Source organism: Halichoeres trimaculatus, unplaced genomic scaffold, assembly GCF_033239565.1.
Source record: "Halichoeres trimaculatus isolate MK-OKI-2021-1 unplaced genomic scaffold, fHalTri1.1 fHalTri1_scaffold_14, whole genome shotgun sequence".
Classification (NCBI taxonomy): Eukaryota; Metazoa; Chordata; class Actinopteri; order Labriformes; family Labridae; genus Halichoeres; species Halichoeres trimaculatus.
The window spans coordinates 16,927,710-16,941,227 of NW_027437192.1; the positions used below are offsets into that span (position 1 = coordinate 16,927,710).

Below are 13,518 nucleotides of genomic sequence, written 5' to 3' on the forward strand. Positions count from 1 at the left end.
AATCCATTGTGTCAAACCAAGTGGTTTAAAGTATGAAGCCCATGTGCAGACGCATGCACAGAGTTTTTGAAGGGCAGGGGTGAAAGAAAAAAAAATGCACTAACAGCACATTCTCACCAACCAAGAGGTCACTGAGTTCTGCGTGTTTTCGAGGGCACAGCCAGGGGGCAGTGTGAGCCCCGCTCCCACCAAGCAGTTCGTTTTGTGGCGTTTCCACTGACTGATCCTGGGAAAGGTCCCCAAATTACCAGACCATACCATCCCACTTTTTGGTACCCTTCTGTTCTGTGCCAAGCAAACCGATCAAACCCCAGAAGGTACAGCTAGAAACACTGCAGTGAGTTGACTGGTCAAGAGACTTGTCACTTACTGTGTGGCGACACACAGCCTCAAAGCTTGATTGCACTTTGTAACCAAGCGGCAACCTCTGGTCTGAGAATATGAGACAATGCTGAAGTGCTAAAATCTGCTGTTTCTCGAGTGTTGGCTTGAGGCTGGCTCTGGAAGTACCGGAAGTCACAAACACACCAAGCCAAAAAAAGCTGTTTTCAAAGCAGAAGTTAACCTATTTACAGCCTGGTTCAAAAAACATCTACTGCCTGAGTCGCTAATTTTACTACCGGCACCCACTGTATGGGGGTGAAATTTTTCCTAACACGGCCATTCAGAAGATATTAAGATTGCAAGCTCCCCCAATAAGAGGCACAGCTGATGGTCACGTGTCAGCCGGCACCCTATGGCTGTAGGCCAAGCCCTTGCCACTACCAATATGGCCGCTATAACCGATGTGCTTCATTTTCCGTTTCAGAAACAGACATGGACGAAACTACATCCATGTTTTATACAGTCTATGTTGTAACAAAGAGCCACATGAAATCACAAAGAACAAAAATTGCTGGATGTTTTCCATCATTTCACCTTGTTTACTGTGTTGCGTTTTTATTCTTCGTTGGATTTATTAGTGGGGTACAATGTGTTGTGCTGCTATGGCGTCACACTATTGCATAACTGATGTGGCTATCGGCATCTGGTTTATATATTGCATATCAGGAGGGGGCACGGTTGGCTGTGGAAACACGAACAGGATCAGGCTTTGCCGATCCAACCCGTACAAAACTGTGCTGATCCAAACCGGACTGCTTGGTGGAAACAGGGCTTTGGTGTGTTATTTCCTTCCAAGAGGGCCATGTAGTGTTTACCAACCAGGAGAGAACTTCAGCACATATTTTGGCTCCCAATCAGGCACATGATATGACCCTGACCCCCTCTTGCACACCACTGCCCCTGTGGAAGTGGATTAAAAAAAATGGCTTTCCCCTTTACAGCTCAGTTTTTAAGGGAATAATGGTGTTGATCTAAGTTATCTTTTGTACATGCTGTCAAGTCAACTATAACAAAGCACCCTGTGGTTAAATACCAAGCAAATTCTGCTTTTAGACCTTAAATAATAGTTGAACTGGCCGCAGAAATGTTGCACACTCTTTTCTAATTGTGCCAACTAAGAGCTTCATACACCATCACCACAAGCTACATGTTGACCTTGAATTTATTTTCGTCTAAAGCTGAAGAAGACTTCCTTCCTTTTCTGCAGCCACAACACTGACAGACCGGGCATCTGATACCAGCCTCCACCCATCAAGCTGCAGCAGCACAGAAATTTTGCAGTTTGAGCCCCAAATGCTGCTCAGCATCGCTTCAGTGTTGACTCCCTGTGCTCATCGTTTAAGAAATATTTATCCTCAAGAACCGACTGTTCTCTCCTCACACAGCGCAGGAAGTCAGTTCTTTGTTTTCTGACTCTGAATATTGCCAAAACATTAAAAAGCAGATGTGCACAGGTTTTTCAAAATAAAACACATATTTTGTCAGTTTTCAAGTTTCCAAAGGATATGAAGGTAATTTACCAAACCATAGTTCTGCATGCAGACAGGAAAGGAGGCAAAGGAAAAAAGCCTGAAGGTCTGGATCAGTTCAGTCCAGATTGTAATGTGGAAAAAAATGAGCTAAGTTGAAAATGAAGTGAAAAACAGGAGACTATTGTTATGGAAGCAGGGATCTGACCTGAGGCTTCAGATTTACCCAGTTTTACACAATAGAAGGGTTGAGCTTAACCATTAATGGACAAGGCTGTCTTCATTTATTTATCACAAAAAAAAAAAAAAAAAAAAAAAGATAAAATGCATGATGTCAAACATGAGCAAATCCCCATGCATTATGACACATGTTATATTTGTGTTTGAATATCTGTGTGTACAGGTGACTGATCTGAAACAGAATGCTTCAGGTTCCCATCAGTTTGACACATGAGCGCCATGAAAAAACCACAGGTACAGAAACCAACACGCTGCCAGCTTCCCCTCTGTGTAGAAAGATTTACTGTGATGGCAGGATTTTGTCTTTTCTTGTTTAAAAACACATTAAAGCTTTCATGCAGCTTTAAAAGTGAACAGAAAACAGCTGATTGTCTGCTCTGCTCAACAACATCCTCATGCCGGTCAATGAACTTGGCTCTGCTCTACCAAGAAATATTACTCAGACGCTTCATTTAAAACCACAACAGTCCCTCTGTGCCCCACTTAACCATCAAGCTGCTGAAATGCACACTTCCTGCCAGCCAACCAAAAACAGCTTTCCAGTATATGTTCAGTTTGTTAACACACTTCCTATAAAACATGTTTTTATTATTATTATTTCCATATTTTATTTTGCATTCGTTCATGGTAGAAAGAGGAGTTACAGTCTGTGACTTCCTAACGCAAATGGATTGGTTTACATGTTGCACAACCTTTCATTACGAGGGTTTGAATGCATGTTTATGGCAGCAGAGAGGTCTCTGGAAACTGAAAACTTTTTATAGCAGCATTTACGTGTTGCACTAAAATAGCCTGGTGGGAAAAATGTGCTTGAATTAATCTTTAAATCCACTTGACTGCATCAGCTACAGGAGTTGGATGAATTGACAAAAATCACTCGGCGTATGCAGCCTGTTAATGGTAATGGGACTGTGAGACAACTTGACCGCTGAGTCACACTCTAACAGCTGAACATATTCACTTCATTTGTTTCACTCAAAATTATCTTTTTAGACTTTGTATGAGCCATATTCATGACTTGACTGGCACATGTGGCTCATATATTTTTTTTTTTGCATTACACAGAGGAAAAGGAAGCAATGATTTCAAGCAGAATAGCATTATAGGAAGTTACTGTCTTCATGAGACCAGAAATTTTAGGCATCACATCCTGAAATTTTCCTGCAGAATTTCACCCTGACATTACTTTGACCTTTTTGGGCCTTTTCCCCTTGGAATATTCCCATGTGTTGTTAAAGTGAGCAAAGGTTAAAACACAGAAGGAACTACTCTGGAAGATTCACTGTGAGAGAGCAGATAGAGAAAGTCACGTTTTTTATAAATCAACCCAGTAGAGTGACATGTATCAGAAAAGGATCTTTTTAAAGATGCGTGTACATCTGTCTGTTTGGTGGGGCCATTGATAAAAATCATAGACTGAATAAAACATGGACATAGTCTCGCCGACATCACCCGTCTGTTTCTGATACAGAAAATTAAGCACATGAGCTATAGCAGCCATATTGGTAGTGGCAAGGGCTTTGTCAACAGCTATAAGGCGCCTGTCCGTCAAGTGACCCTGAGCTGTGCCTCTGATTGGGCGAGCCTGCAATCTTAATATCCTCTGAACGGCAGAGTTTGAAAAAAATTCACCCCCCGTACAGTGGGTGCTGTTAGTGACATTAGCGACTCAGACAGGAGACGTTTTTTGAACCAGGCTGTAAATAGGTTAATTTCTACTTTGAAAACTGCTTTTTTTTGACTTGGTGTGTATGTGACTTCCGTTACTTCTGCCCGGAGCCAGCCTCAAGTGAACACTCAAGAAACAGCAGATTGTAGCACTTCCGCATTGTCTCATATTCTTAGACCAGAGGTTGCCGCTCGATAACAACGCATAAATGTCATTAAAGCATTACTTTGTCTCATGCTATGTTGTCGCCTTAAAATGTAAAATTCACAACTTGCTCTTGATGTCCTGTCCTATACGTGTAACGCTCTCTGCCCGCCAACCAACAGACTTCATACTGTGAGGGAGCATGCACCTACAGAGAATTTTAGGCATCAAGCTACAGAAAATTTCCCCAAGAGAGTCGTGATAATGCAAAAGTCTAAAAATGTGACACCAGCTAGATAGAGAAGTCTAACAGATAAAACATGACGTGTGGATTTGTATGTGGTGTCCTTTGCTCTTCAAAGCTAACTGCTCCTCAGTTATAGCTCATTATTTATTGAAAGGATAGCGATAATGGCCTTCTCATGGTGCTTGTTAAGAAAACAGAGAAGCTCTTGAACTGAGATGTGGATAGTTTCCTTATCCTTATTAACGTCAGGCTCATGTCTTCCCGTATCAGGGCATGAATTTAAAGTGACAGAGTCAATGTAGAGTTATTCTTTGCACAGAAGATATCTGAATTTATGTTTAAAAAATGACAACAAAAGATATGTCTGCCAGACTGTCATCTATCCTAGAACTGTTCCATCTGCCCCGTAAAACCAACACAGTGCCGTATAGTAAAAATGAAGTTACACCGGTTACATTGCCACATGTTAGGATGCGCTATGACACAAAGCAAAGTCAAAACATTAGATTAAGTGAGCAGTCGCCCCTGCTAACTAGAGGCTGTGTGTTTTCGTGTGCATCAGCAGCACTAGCTGTCCCTCTTCCTCATTTCATTACAGGAAGTGAGTGTGCAGTCAGAAGCAGCTCGTCGCCTTTCTCAGTGACAGGTCATACCGCCGTGAAGCCGAGTCAACATGTCACCTTTCTAGCACCAGACTCTACTGCTGCTGCTGCTGCCATGCCGTGTTGGGACCGTCATCTCTCCAACAACACCTGAGTCCATCACAGCAGAGGAGCAGCAGGTCCCACAGGTCGGTGTTTGCATTAATCCACAGTTTCTGGATGACGTTTCAGTACTCATTGAATCTTTCTTTCTTAGCAAACAAACACAGTCATGTAACTTCAGAACCTGCTCACAGGATGTGTTGAAATATGTTTTAAAATTATTCTAATCTAAACTATTGCAACACTCAAAAACAGCTCTTTTTACGGTAAATAACAGCTGCCAGTAAACAGGGCAATGGAAAATTGAGGCCGATAGCATCTTCCCTCAGCTTCCCCATTCTGCACAGAGATGATATTGTTCAATGGTCAGCTTGTAGGAAGTTACAACCTCAGCTGTGAAGCAGCAGAATGGTTTTTTAATAGGTGCGAAAAAGTAAAGATAAGTGCACTAGTAGATAATCAAGCGACCTGAAAAGTAAGTTTACAGTTTGTGTGACTTCAGGCTGGGTTCAGGTCCATGTGGAGGATGGGGAACATGCTGCGAAGTGTGAGTGCCAAAGAAAAGGCCGACACAGGCAGCCATGAAAGCACTCCAAAGGGTAAGACCTCACCAATATTAGTAAAAGAAAATCATTTGTTTCAGGTTGTATCGTTTTTAAACTATCGAAAAGTATCTGAACCGGTCATGCATTTCAAAAAATGTGCTATTTATGAGCTAGAAATGACTTCAAGCCGATGATACCAGATTCAGCATTTTCTAAAATCATAAGGCCTAAGTCAGTGTTTGTCTGTTTTCTTAAACTCAATGAATGTTTCACTTGTCAGGTTTAGATGAAGAGATGATGGTGGTGCTTCAGGACTACCCGTCTCCTGAAATCAGTGAGCCCATCTACAGGATGGGAGAGAAGCTCAAAGTCGTTGCCCAGTATGTCTGTTTTTTTATTTTAATCCTCCAGTAGTTTTGATTTTAAAAAAAGAACCATGAGGGAATCAACTTTCAAGAGGAGCCTTTTGTAACTTCATGCTCTGAGTGAGCTGTTTAGAGAAGTGGTCACAGAAAAAGGTCAGTTGTTGATTCCTCTTTGCTTTGTGTGTTTTTTTTTGGTGATCAGGGAGGCATACTGGTGGAGAGTCCGCTCTCTGCAAACAGGAAAGGAGAACTACATACCGAACAGCCATGTGGCTAGAGTTTACCATGGGTAAGTCAAACTAAAGTAAGATCGACTTATCTAAATAAAAGCAGTAGAAATAACTGAAGGCATCTTGTTCCACCCCTCTGAGATCTCTCTTTCCTGATAACTGTTGCTTAAGATGCTCGTTTCACAAGACATGGGGTGTTACATGTGTTAGAGGTTTGTGTTCGTGACTGGACCTTTTTTCTTCAGAATGAATGTACGCTGACCTCCTTGATGTTTTGTGTGTGTGTGTGTGTCAGGTGGTTGTTTGAAGGCGTGGACAGGCAGAAGGCTGAAGAGTTGCTCTGTCTACCAGGGAACAGAGTCGGATCGTTTCTGGTGCGGGAAAGCACCAGGGAGAGAGGTGAGGATTTTAAATACAGCAGAGACAGCAACAACTTTTATCAGCTTAGGTTGACTTTGTTTTTTTGTTTTTTTTGACAAGCTCAAAGATTTATCAAGATCAGAGACAACAAGGTGGAGAGATGAGAGGCTAGATTGTCAGATCCAAATCAAAGAAGAGGGGAAGAAACAAAGAAAAAAATGTATGAAGTTTTCAAGGTGCTAAAGACTTTAAATACTTTTATATTTTAAAGACTCAAACTGAAGAAACATTCCTAGTACAAAAAAAAAAATCACCTTAAAAGTTCTGTCAAACATGTCACTTCTATATACAGATCAAGCCAAAAATAAAACCTGAATTGCTTAAAATAAGTAAATATTTGACAGTGCAGCATGAGAAATGTGCTCATCAATTTCTGTGAAACAGTAGTTTAACTTAATGAGGTGTTGTGAAATCTGCTGTGACCTGCTGCTGCTGGGACTATAGCTGAAGGTTAGCTTTATTGCTAACTCTGGCATATTTACATGATGCTAAACTGAAATGCTTTAAAATACGCACTGTTCCTTTAAATAAAGTGCCATCTTTTATTTTTCCTTCTTGTGAAGTTAGAGCTTTGCACAGTTAGTTCTTGGGACATGTGTGTGGGAGAGAAGTGAGAGGACCAGGAAGGCTCGCCTGATGTAACATGTTGCCAAAAAGTGAACTTCTTGTTTTATCTTTCTCAAAATAAGTCTCACCTGGACTTGTTGAGTGAATGTGTATCCAATCTAATGAGCAACTTTGAACAAGAAATAAAAAGAGCACCTTTGCTGTATTTTAAGCTTTTACAGTGTTTTACAGTTAAAGGGTAGATAATAAGAGAGAATCAAATCAAATTCCTTGGAGTTGTAATTGCAGCAAATTATCCTGGCAGTCACACATTCAGTACAGTACAACTAAAATAGCTAAGTCAAGTGCAATATTGCATAAAGTCAAGTATCTCATAAACTAGTCATCACTATACACCTTGTGGATGTGTGGGTAAACACATTTAAAACAAACACAAACAATATTCAAACTTCAAAATAGAGCAATAAGACTAGTAAACTGAGCTGGCACTAAAATTAAAGGACTTGTTCAACCTCTTTATGCACAGAACAAATCAGAATCAGTTACGACACGGCATCCAAAAGTTTTTTCCTTAAGATAGAAAATAAGCACAATCTTAGAGGACTATGCTTTTTCAAAAAACAGCCACAAAAGCACACTGTGTATCAGTTAAAGGAGTTAATTTGTGAAACAACTGCAGCCAAAAGAAAAAAAGAAAAAGAAAAAAAAGAAAACCTGCAGATCACTTAATAAGTTCAAACAAATTTATCCAAACCTCATCTTAAATGGATACAAGAGAGAAACAGAAACATATACTTGACTACTTTTTGTGATGCACTTTCTTTTCTCCTGTTTTTTTCCTACATACGCTCCATTATATGAAATTTAAAAAACTTAATAAAGGGATAGGACTAGATAAATTTCACAAACTTCATCCAACACCTTTTTGTATGGTTATGTATGTTGTTATGGAGTAATCTCTTAAATATTTTTTTTTCTGCCTAAACACTTTGAACTCATTTTGTTTTTTTCTTTTAACCTGTTCAAATAAACAAATAAATTAAATAAATTAAAAGCAGGCAACACATGCCAAGTTAAAAGACCTTTAACTTTTTTTAACTTAGTTTAAAGCTCTTTGGTCTAATGATGTTGTTATTGCTAGTACCAAATCTGAATGTAAATGCAGATGTTTCACTACATTTATTTAGACTGGAGAGGCAAAGTTCTTTGTAATTTTTTTTTAATTATTATTAAATCACTCAAACCAACACTTCAAAAAAGGAAAAAGGTCAATATAAGATTCTGATCTAATTCCAAGCAAAACGGTGACTAAGCCTCTTCTAAATACTTCAAATGTTTCTTTACATCTATCACTCTAATACCTGGAAAACTGATACAACTGTGACATTTTTTAAACAGTGTAAAAATGTAGTGACTAAACACACAGGAGACGTCAGCTTTGGAGTTGAACTAACCAATCGATGTTCCACCGTTGGGAAATGATGACAGCGCTACTGATCATTTTATGCATGTTTACTAGAACAGACAGGCCTTGTCTCAGAATGAAGCACTTCTTGCTAAATGTATGATATGCTCATGTCTGTATGTGCATCATCTTCTCAGGTCTATATTCACTGTCAGTGAAGCACCGGATCATAAAGCACTATCGCATCTTCAGACTGGATAACAGCTGGTACTACATCTCCCCTCGCCTCACTTTCCAGTGCCTTGAAGACATGATCAACCACTACTCTGGTGTGTGGGCGCTCAAACACTTTTGTACAAACATGAACTTAAAGGCGCAAATATAAAAAGAAAACAAACGTAAATATTTTACAGAGAAAAACAGAGTCATGCTGGTGTGTGTGCTCAAGCAATAAAAATACCTCCTGTGTTCTATAAATAGAAGAGTTTCTGATCAGTGTTTGACTTTTTTTTTCACTTCCTGCTCTCATGACATATTTGGAACAAAACAGGAAATGAGATACAATATGTGTGCTTGATAATGACCACTGGTGCATACACAGTGAGAAAAGTGAGCCAAAACTAGTCAAACTGCTCTCAGGTGTGGTTAATGTGTCTGCCTGAGCAGTGGAGCATGAGAATATCAATGCAAACTATCCAGCACATCAAAAGTTTCGTGTTTTTCGGTAACCTTGTTTCTTTTTTTTTTTTACTCTCCCTTCCCTTATTTTGTCTCTGTTGGTCTCAGATTTTGCAGATGGCCTATGTTGTGCATTAACCTCCCCGTGTCTATCGGGCACCGTCCCTCCAGCAGATGTAGCTCACGGAGCTCCACCTGTCGTCATGAGATGCAAATTTGACTGGAAGAAAGTGGACAGGTATGATAGCGAGCATGATGGTGGGATCACTGTAACACTGGTCTGCTAATTTGGTGATATCTCACCAAGTTATTATGCTTCCTTCATTAAGCAATATCTTGTTCTCTTTTATAGTTTCAACACTTAACCTCTTAGTTATTTCCTGTTTTTTTTTTTTTTTACAAAGAACCTGAAATACGACTTAGAGGTAGGGTCTGCCGGAATTTTCGTTACTTGTTCGTAAACACAAATTTAAACCGGGCTACTCCTCCTGGGCTCAGTGCCAGCAGCAGCACACTCTCACAGCTTCTGACCTTGACTACATAAACACACTCACTAACCCAGCAACCACCTGCAGCATCACGTTTCTTTGTGGAAGAGACCCGAGAGTCGTGAACCTGACTTGGCATGTTAGCACAAGCTAACCGCTAGGTTATTTGACACAAGCCTGGTTAGCAGAAATTCAACTTAAGTTGCTCTTTGTCCCGTGCTGCCCTCCAAGTTCCCTGAAAGCAAGTTAAAGTCGAGCTGAGCTTCACCTTTGTCTAGTAAAAAGCTCTTTCTGTTTGGCATTTAACCTCACTTTGGTTGTGTTTTTCTTGCTTGGTGCTACCAAGCAATCATTAACATGCAAAGTCACCTGCGCACTGGGTGCGCTTTGATTGGCTAATGTAACCACACTTAGGACGCAGTCACACTGGCCAACCGTGCCGTGCCTAAGCACGCTTCAGCTGTAAAGCACGTTTGGAATGGCCACTGTGACCGCAACTGTACCGTGCTCAAGCACGATTCCCTTCCGTGCTTCGGCACGCTTCGAAGAGGTGGGCTTCGGCACAGTTTACTTCATGCACGAGCACAAGCACGCAGACAGCGCGTGCAATCCATTACGTATAATCACCGCGAGCGCATCTCTCGACAATCATTTTAAACAAAGCGGGGGTGTTAGAGGGCTGTGTCGGGCGAAAACGACTTAATATAAGTCCAAAAGTCTCTAAAGTTGTAGCAGTGCTCACTGTGTCTTATTGTGCTGACTCTGATGAGATCGTGCTTCATGTAAACAGATGCTTCACGATGACGTAGGTGGGCTGTGCGCGTGTTGATACCCGCTAAAGTCTGGTTCATATTGGGGTAGTGTGACTGCTGGCCGTACTCTCCAGCTGGGGAACAGCGCTGCAGGGGGGCAATCGTGCTTAAGCACGGCACGTTTTGGATGGCCAGTGTGACCGCGTCCTTAGTTTCTGCCCAGAAACACCTTGATACAACCAAAACATCAACACACAAGGCAGAGGAAGGGGCTCAATGCAGACACAGACACTGACACACATGTACAGAGGCCCATAGGAGATGATTGAGTAGGGTTATTTCTGTAAAAGTCTACATTTTATTTTTTTAGGAAAAAATCTGGAAACTTTACCTTTAAACAATCAAGGCTCATTAAAATTGAAAGCTTAAATCAGCAAATTCCGGCAGCTCACCCTCTCTTTGAAATAAGAAGTAAATCTCTTCTCGTCTGAAAACGAGACATTGTTTTCATTAACCCTGTTATGACAAGAGCATAGAAAATTATAACCGACACAAACACATTGTTGTGTAACTGAAATCACTGGGCTTTACTGTCATGCTGTGTGCTCTGTTTCTTATCTTGTCTCGTCCTCTAACAGGACTCAGCTGGTCAGCACGGACAGCTGCAGTGACAACATGGTGAGCTACGGAGTGAGGAACAGCATCGCTGCCTACCTGTCCTTCTCAGGGACTCAGCAGTCTGCACAGACCAAAGCGGAGAACAGGAAGAAAAAGAGCAAGTCTGTCTATACATTCCCTGAGAACGGCCTCGCAAGCCTTGACTATGAAGATGACCTGTAGAGGCAGAGGGCGGGGTCCAAAGACTGGAATATATTCAAGTAAAGGGCAGCAGAGCCTCCCTCTTTGAAATCCAACATGTCAGGGAAAGGCTGCAAAAACAGACATTTGTTCTCAGCATTCCAAACACATCTATGAGTATGAGATGAAAAATGTGACGTTTCCTTACAACAATGCTTCCTGCGTGACCGCTTACACAGTGACTTGGCAAAAAAAGCAGGAACTGTACAGTTGAACTGCACAATGGTACTAAGGACCTGTGATCTGTATTGTGCATATGAACCAGAAGATTCAGTAACACAGCATTATGATTGTGAAATAAGACTTAAATGTTTGGGGTATTGTGGGTAATATTATTTTTGAACAGTATTAGAAGCTTCCAAACTCTTTTCCTCTGGTGTTAATAAATGTATCATAAAATTTAATGTTTCTGACACCAACAAAAATGCATCAGTGGTGTCTTCTTCTATGTCAGCTTAGTATGCTAAGCTTAGCACAATAACTTATTTGCAAATAAATCTGAAGAAAAGCAAAATTATTAATAATTTGTCCTGAGTTTGCATCTTTGTGCTTTGGCCACTCTTTTCTAAGCTCTTTTTACCTCTTCACAAGGAAACAACCCAACTATGGCTGCTAACATATCCCCTACTTTAGGTTGTGGACAGTTTGGTGATAATCCGATATTTTAAGGTGGATTTATCTGAGCTGAAAATGTAAAACAGGATTACCGCTTTGAAGATTTTGCAACTTAGCAGCATTCAGTTTGCTATTATTACAGTCAAGTACCATGTGCTTTTTATTTTGTTGTTAATTTTTTAGTCAGATATTTGATGAAAGGAAAACGTAAATGTAAGTATATGTTAAAGACATTTGAATCTATCTAGCAATGGACCAATAGCCAGTCTTTCTTTTGAACTTTGTGACATGTTGTCTTGCACTTTAGCCTGCCAGTAAATTTAAGAATTTGGGAACCATCCGTGTTTATTGAACATCATCCAGGAATAAAGCAACAGTGACTTCAATGGGCAGCACTTCTGAGGATTCCTTGATTCAGATTTCCTCACAAACATCCAGTCTCAACTGATGTTATTTGTTGATCCCTCTCTGCTGAGCAGTGGCTCCACTCGCCAGAGTGTCGTCTCACTAATTTCACATGTTTACCATCTGACAGGCAGACTGACGATGATAAAAACACTCATATCTTTCATCGGGGCATGAAAACAAACAGTTATTTTGTCTGTGACGGAAAAACTTGAAACCAAACTTCCCTCCAACCTTACCATGCTTTTGCTTGAGCAATTTCCTCTTCTGTATTCAGGGCTTGAGCTGTTTTTTTTTTTAACCACTGGCCTCAAAGAGCAGAGGATGTGAAAACATTAACTTGGGCCTAAAAATATTGAGCTAAACATGCATTGTTATCTATAGTTCACTGCTTTTTCTTGTGCATGTGATTCAGAGAGTAATGCATGAAAAATATGTTGAGTGTGAGGAGAAGTGACGCAGAGTTGGTCAGCGGTGGAAAGTTCAAGCTTAAGACCTGTGTTGTCAGAGGAAGGACACATGGAGGAAAATCAGGATGATTTCAAAAGCCCATGACGAACAGAGGTCTTATAAACACTGAAATTGACTATGTGACAATAAAATGGAAAGGCCCAATGTGGTACTTTTTAAATACTGGCAGATTCTTCTAAATGAAAATAATTGAAGCTTAAAACAATGCTTTTTGTCCTGGAGTCAAAGCCCACACAAATAATAGATCCTACCAAGTCACAGGAGGGTGGCCTTTGGAGAAAGTTAAAAGAATCTCAATGAGCTTGACTAGAAGAAGCTGTTTTTGAAAAACTTTCAAAAAAGAATAGTCTAAGAAGTCAGAGCCTCTCTATTCATCCTGCACCACTCATGGCATTGTTATAATCACAAGTTAGCATCAGTAGATGTGAGACTAAGCACTGTACGGCTGGGGAAATTTATAGTTGGTGTGTATGCCTGAAGTTTGCGACTCTGCGGATATAATTTATTTGAATTCATTAAAATTAATGAGCCAATCATGTGTTTGTGTGTGTGTGTGATTTTTAAGAACCAGTCAGCACTTTGTTCTCAGTTATAAAGCAGGATCAAATGCTTGTGTGTCTGCGTTTTAGAGTCTCGTAAAATACCTTAAAGTAACTCATTGGGAAGTCAAGCGGTGTGTGTGTGTGTGTGTGTGTGTGTGTGTGTGTGTGTGTGTGTGTGTGTGTGTGTGTGTGTGTGTGTGTGTTGTGATGAAGGCTCACTCACATCTGGTAACCCTGTGCTGGTAACCATGTTGCGGCTGCAGTCCAGTCAGCATTAGTCACCCTCACATCAGGAGGCCTCTCCAGACACCATGGAAGTC

At 40.6% G+C, this 13,518-nt stretch overlaps 1 protein-coding gene across 1 annotated transcript; it reads left to right on the forward strand.

Annotated features, from left to right (window-relative positions):
- Positions 1–4,796: 4,796 nt before the first annotated feature.
- On the forward strand, positions 4,797–13,055 carry sla1a (Src like adaptor 1a). Its single transcript, XM_074686994.1, has 8 exons — positions 4,797–4,943; positions 5,360–5,456; positions 5,683–5,782; positions 5,970–6,056; positions 6,293–6,396; positions 8,587–8,718; positions 9,176–9,305; positions 10,946–13,055. The coding sequence occupies exons 2-8, from the start codon at positions 5,375–5,377 to the stop codon at positions 11,145–11,147; spliced, it is 837 nt and encodes a 278-aa protein (XP_074543095.1). The 5' UTR covers positions 4,797–4,943; positions 5,360–5,374; the 3' UTR covers positions 11,148–13,055.
- The last annotated feature ends 463 nt before the right edge of the window (positions 13,056–13,518 follow it).